The sequence below is a fragment of the Helobdella robusta genome (assembly GCF_000326865.2).
Source record: "Helobdella robusta unplaced genomic scaffold HELROscaffold_125, whole genome shotgun sequence".
In the NCBI taxonomy this organism is placed as follows: Eukaryota; Metazoa; Annelida; class Clitellata; order Rhynchobdellida; family Glossiphoniidae; genus Helobdella; species Helobdella robusta.
In genome coordinates this window covers 119384-121883 of record NW_008703686.1, presented here as the reverse complement: position 1 = coordinate 121883, position 2500 = coordinate 119384, and the positions used below count along the sequence as shown (strand labels likewise).

The 2500-nt window shown below is 30.9% G+C and overlaps 1 protein-coding gene across 1 annotated transcript in view; it reads right to left on the bottom strand.

Moving 5' to 3' along the window:
* HELRODRAFT_195041 (hypothetical protein) overlaps positions 1–2500 on the bottom strand; it is a gene marked incomplete at its 5' end in the record, with an annotated part of 11434 nt that overhangs the window by 5814 nt on the left and 3120 nt on the right. Inside the window, one exon of the mRNA XM_009013942.1 lies at positions 373–519. Coding sequence (XP_009012190.1) covers positions 373–519 — 147 coding nt within the window. The remainder of the gene's footprint in view (positions 1–372; positions 520–2500) is intronic.

Sequence of the window (2500 nt, the reverse complement as noted above, 5' to 3'; positions counted from 1 at the left end):
AATTGCACTCTTTCAAAGGGTTAAAAGGTTAACTGCACTCTTCCAAAGGGGTAAAAGGTTAACTGCACTCTTCCAAAGTTCAGAGGTCTTATCAACACTCCACAAACATCGTACATAAATACGTGCTAAGCGACGCATCACACACGAAGCACGTGATAGGCGGAGATCTGTCTATCGTATTCGAACCCGGTTACTGTGAAACAGGACGAGGCGACCTTAACCACTAGGCCATCAAGCCGCCATGATTGATAACACGGATAACAACATCCGCAACAGAAATAACAACGACACACACACACACACATACACACAAACACACATAGATACAAACACATACACACACAAACACACACACAAAACACCATTTCTAACCATCTACATTTCGAATCTCAACAATTTGACTTCCGGGTGGAGCTCTCTTCCTTCTGGAGATGGCGACAATCAGACAGATGATGACACAGATGACGACCAGTCCCGCCACAACTAGCAACGATATGTAATCCATTCTTTCAAATGTTGCTGTATGTTTGTGTGTATGCGTGAATCTGTATGTGTGTATGTTTGTATGTGTGGGTGTATGTTTGTATGTGTGTTTGTATTTGTGTGTACGTTTGTATGTGTGTATGTACGATGATGGTAATGATGATGGCACAGATGACGATGATGATGACATGATGAGAATTACCTTGTTGATAAACAAAAATAATAATTTTAGCGCTGATGATGATGAAAACATTACGATGATAAGGTTGAAAATTGTGATGTGATTGATGACGATGATGAAAATGATGATTATTACTCACACTAACTAAACAAACAAACTCCACCAACGACAGCAACAACAGAAACTATAAAGCTACAACAACAACAACAACAACAACAAACAAACAATAGGATGGTGATGAAGATGATGATGAGAATGATGATGAAGATGATGAGAATAATAAAAATAAAAATAAATTACTCTTCGTGGCTTGTGTTGATATGTAAGCAAGCGATGCGTTAAGAAGCATTTTTGGAGTTGTTTCCTGGTTATGCCAACAAAATTTTAGCATTCTTCACTAATAATAAATTACTAAAGTGTTTAAAAACTTAAAATAAAATAGTTTAAAATAGTTCAAGTTTGAATATTATGGGTTAGTTATTAAAATTTGTATTAAATAATAATAAATAAATGAGGATTAATTACATTATTAATTAATTTTAAATATAATTAATTATGAATATGAATGAATTAATCAATGAGATTTTTAGTGAATTTTCAAGATTTCAATCTAACTATCAACATCAAAATCAAATGGAAAAAAAGACTTTATCTTAGTAAAAAATTGATTTGGCAGTTTAACACTAATTAAAAATTAATATTTTTATAAATTGGTTTTAAAAAATTAGATGAAAAATTATTAATAAGACAAAATAAAAAATTAATCATTAATAAAATTAAAATAAAATATTTAAAAGTTGATAAATGATTTACAATTATTATTATTATTACTATTATTCAGATAATTATTTATTAATATTATTATTATTCAGATTCACTCACCCTAATAATAATTGGCATTTTTTCATATTAAAAACAATTTAAAACCAAAATTAAATTATTTAGAAATAAAAATAAATAATTAATACTGATATTTGTTGAAATTTTCGCAAAATTATAGCACCGCCATTTGTGACTTTTAATCAGTTTACCGGTTAAGTTAACTTTTAAATGTTACAGGTAAAAAAAGACACTAAATAAAGAGTTAGTATTCAGAATAAATAACAACATTACATAACAAGGATTTTTTATAGTGATCCAAGAAGACTAAGCCTGTGATAGGACCACCAATAAGATTTTTTTCAAATATCCTACTTTTGCGAAGTTTGTTTTTAAGTTATAAATTGTTTTTGCGCATATTATTTCATCTCCAAGTATGTTCCACTCGTTGACGACTCTGCAGCTGAAATATTTTTGCTTTATCGATTCGGAGCTTTTTCGATTTCGGATCTTTCATTTATGTCTCCTTGTTTTACTGTTCGTCTTAAGCTCAAAAATTTTGCGGATTCCAAATTCTTCTTTATAGTGATGATTTTGTATGCCTGAATCAAACCTCCTCTTGTTCTTCTTTTTTCTAATGTTGTCAATCCACTAACTTTTAATCTGTCTTCATATGGCATACCGCGGCACTCCTTTATCATTCTCGTTGCCCTCCTTTGAATATTCTCGAGCATATGTTTGTCCTTTTGTAAATCTGGATTCCAAAGCTGAACACAGTACTCCAATTTAGGTCGAACCAATGCTTTATATAAGTTCAATACGACGATCATATCTCTGCTTTTTACTGTTCTTTTTATCATACCCAGAGTCCAGTTTGCACTAACCCGTACGTTAAATTAGATAAGTCACCAAAGCGGTGATATTTTGATTTGATAACTTATACGAATTTACTAATAAGTTAGATACGATGATTATTAACAATGCTTTAAAACATAATATATGCTGCTTTGGCTTAAC